At 40.6% G+C, this 2,246-nt stretch overlaps 1 protein-coding gene across 1 annotated transcript; it reads right to left on the bottom strand. All coding sequences in view use genetic code 11, as the record gives it.

The window, feature by feature from the left end:
- Positions 1-785: 785 nt before the first annotated feature.
- Positions 786-1,892, bottom strand: EGR_08518 (hypothetical protein; the record flags this gene model as incomplete). The annotated part of the gene is made up of 2 exons (XM_024497767.1): positions 786-919; positions 1,814-1,892. 2 exons carry the CDS (start codon positions 1,890-1,892, stop codon positions 786-788), a joined length of 213 nt encoding a protein of 70 aa, XP_024347803.1.
- Between the last annotated feature and the right edge of the window lie 354 nt (positions 1,893-2,246).

Raw genomic sequence — 2,246 nt, 5'->3', positions numbered from 1 at the left:
CATTTAGATGTAGAGCCGCCATAGGCGTGGGCAGGGCACCGAGACGGTGGCGAAATTATAAAGCTAAAGTAACAAGTAGGCTTTTACTACCCTCCTGCAACATCCCATTTTATGTAGAATATCCCCACATTTACCTGAGGTTGAGTCATATGCAGGTACCGCCCACAGCCGCTAGAGTGGTGACTCAGAGAAGCACTGTTTCCTGCCCTATTGTGTGTGCAATCTTTTTACGCCTTGTGTACCGCGTTTGGGCGATGCCACGCCAGTGACTCACTTGCCAGTCTAGGGTGTCGCCGATTTACCCTTTGGAGAGGGTGGCGGCGGCTACTGTTGTTCTTGCTTCAGCCACTCCATAGCTAGGGCTTTGCGGTTCATGGCCATAATTTAGAACAGTCTGAGGGGAGACCTCTGGCCATAAAAACCCACCTAGGTCACAAGGGGCAGAAACTCCATTAAAGAGCTTTTGGGTTGAATATTCAAAATACTCAAGGTGAATCATAATGATGAAGCACATTCTAGTGAGCTAAGTAATATCGTCGTTCCTCTGGTTTCTTATTAAATTCACTTGACTCAAAAGTGTCTTACCATTTATTATACCTTCATTACTAGACACTAACAAGGCTTTTAATCGCAGCGGTAAAAGGGCTTTTTGAAATAGGCCAACTTCCTGCTGTTAGTCTGGTTTCTTTTCCACATTTACTTGGTTATTTTTTAACTTACAACAAGAAAATATAATGAATGATATCGAGATGTCTCTATTTCCTCCATTTAATTAATAAAATTACTCAAAAATTAGACTTATTTGGAAATGATTGAGAAGCACTAAAACAGTCAATGTGGAAATTGAAGGTGATTAGTTTCAAGCACACTTTATTTACAAATTCAGTAATTGAACGTTTTGTTAAGCTCGGTGATAGGACTTTAGAAGATAATGATAAATATATTAGGAGGAAAGAAGTCACTTTGAATTCCTCCTTAATCGCATGAAAAGCCTCATCAGATTGGAGGTTGGATCGTAATATTGGTTTCAGTTTTTACATACCGTAAATTGACCAAATATTTTAATATCTTCAAAATATTAGTGATGAGTGCTACCATATGCTGTAGACCTAAGCATTACCACCAATGTTTTTCGATAGTCGCTGCCATTTGCCCTAGACCGCCTTTTTCCCCAAATGATGCATTCACAGTGTACTTACTCGAAAAGGTGGAGGAATTTGTGCATTTAGACTGGTGAATACACGGATCATATTTTGTGACCTGGGTTGTTCCACCAAACCCGCAAAGATTGTGAGTTAGTATTTTTAAAAAGTACCAGATCGTTAAGTCACACCAGTTTCGAATTTGGGCCTGTTATAAAAACCCCTATCCTTTAGTTCCTCATGGAAACAAGCGTGATATCCATTTGTGATAATCCCAATTGCACTACAGTAAAATTATCAGTGCTTTAAATCTCCAGGATCGATGCTCCCACCCAAGCAAACTATAGAGTGATGAAAAGGGGCAAAGTGGTGTCCACCAATCGTGTTATGCCTACTGACTCACTTGAAAGAGGTGGGTGGAGAGGCTTCATCCGATAGCTCTTCAACAGCTCTCAAATTATGTTCTGGGCCCACCTCCGGAACTTTCGCTATTGTCTGCTTCACCTAAAGTCATAACTGGGGCATTTGAAATACTTCCAGTTCGATTGAACACTATTCGGATAAAATCTTAATGACTTTCATCTTTCCATCCCCACGACTAGTGCATATAAAGTGATGGCAAAGCCTGACAGAGGTTGTGAAAGTAAATATTCTCCTAGCCACATGTTTACAATTCCTATTAACTGTCATGTGCGCAGATGTGTGAGTTTCTTCATGTCCTGAATTGCTTTTTGGTTCCAGGGATTTCATAGTTTGATTGTTGACAGATTTCTATGGTTGTAAGTTCGAACTTCGTTCCATCACTCTAACACGGCGAAGCCTCATTGCAATACTGCAGACGGGGCAGTAGGAAAGGATTGGAAAAGACAGATGGATAGGCGAATAGGAGGGTCAATGACTGATGCATTTTTAGAATGGAATTACTGCACAAAAATTGTATGCTGTGATCGCAGCAAAAAGTCTCCCCTTTTTTCTCCTATCATTCATCACTCACAGTAAGTAGAAAAATTTTTAAATGACTTGAAATTGTATGGACAGAACCCAAGTCAACACCTTTTTGGTGCCAGAGATGAGCTCCTTTTTTCACAGACCCAACGGCAAAGT

This window comes from Echinococcus granulosus (assembly GCF_000524195.1).
Source record: "Echinococcus granulosus chromosome Unknown EG_S00109, whole genome shotgun sequence".
Taxonomy (NCBI): domain Eukaryota; kingdom Metazoa; phylum Platyhelminthes; class Cestoda; order Cyclophyllidea; family Taeniidae; genus Echinococcus; species Echinococcus granulosus.
This window is presented reverse-complemented; position numbering and strand designations above follow the sequence as displayed.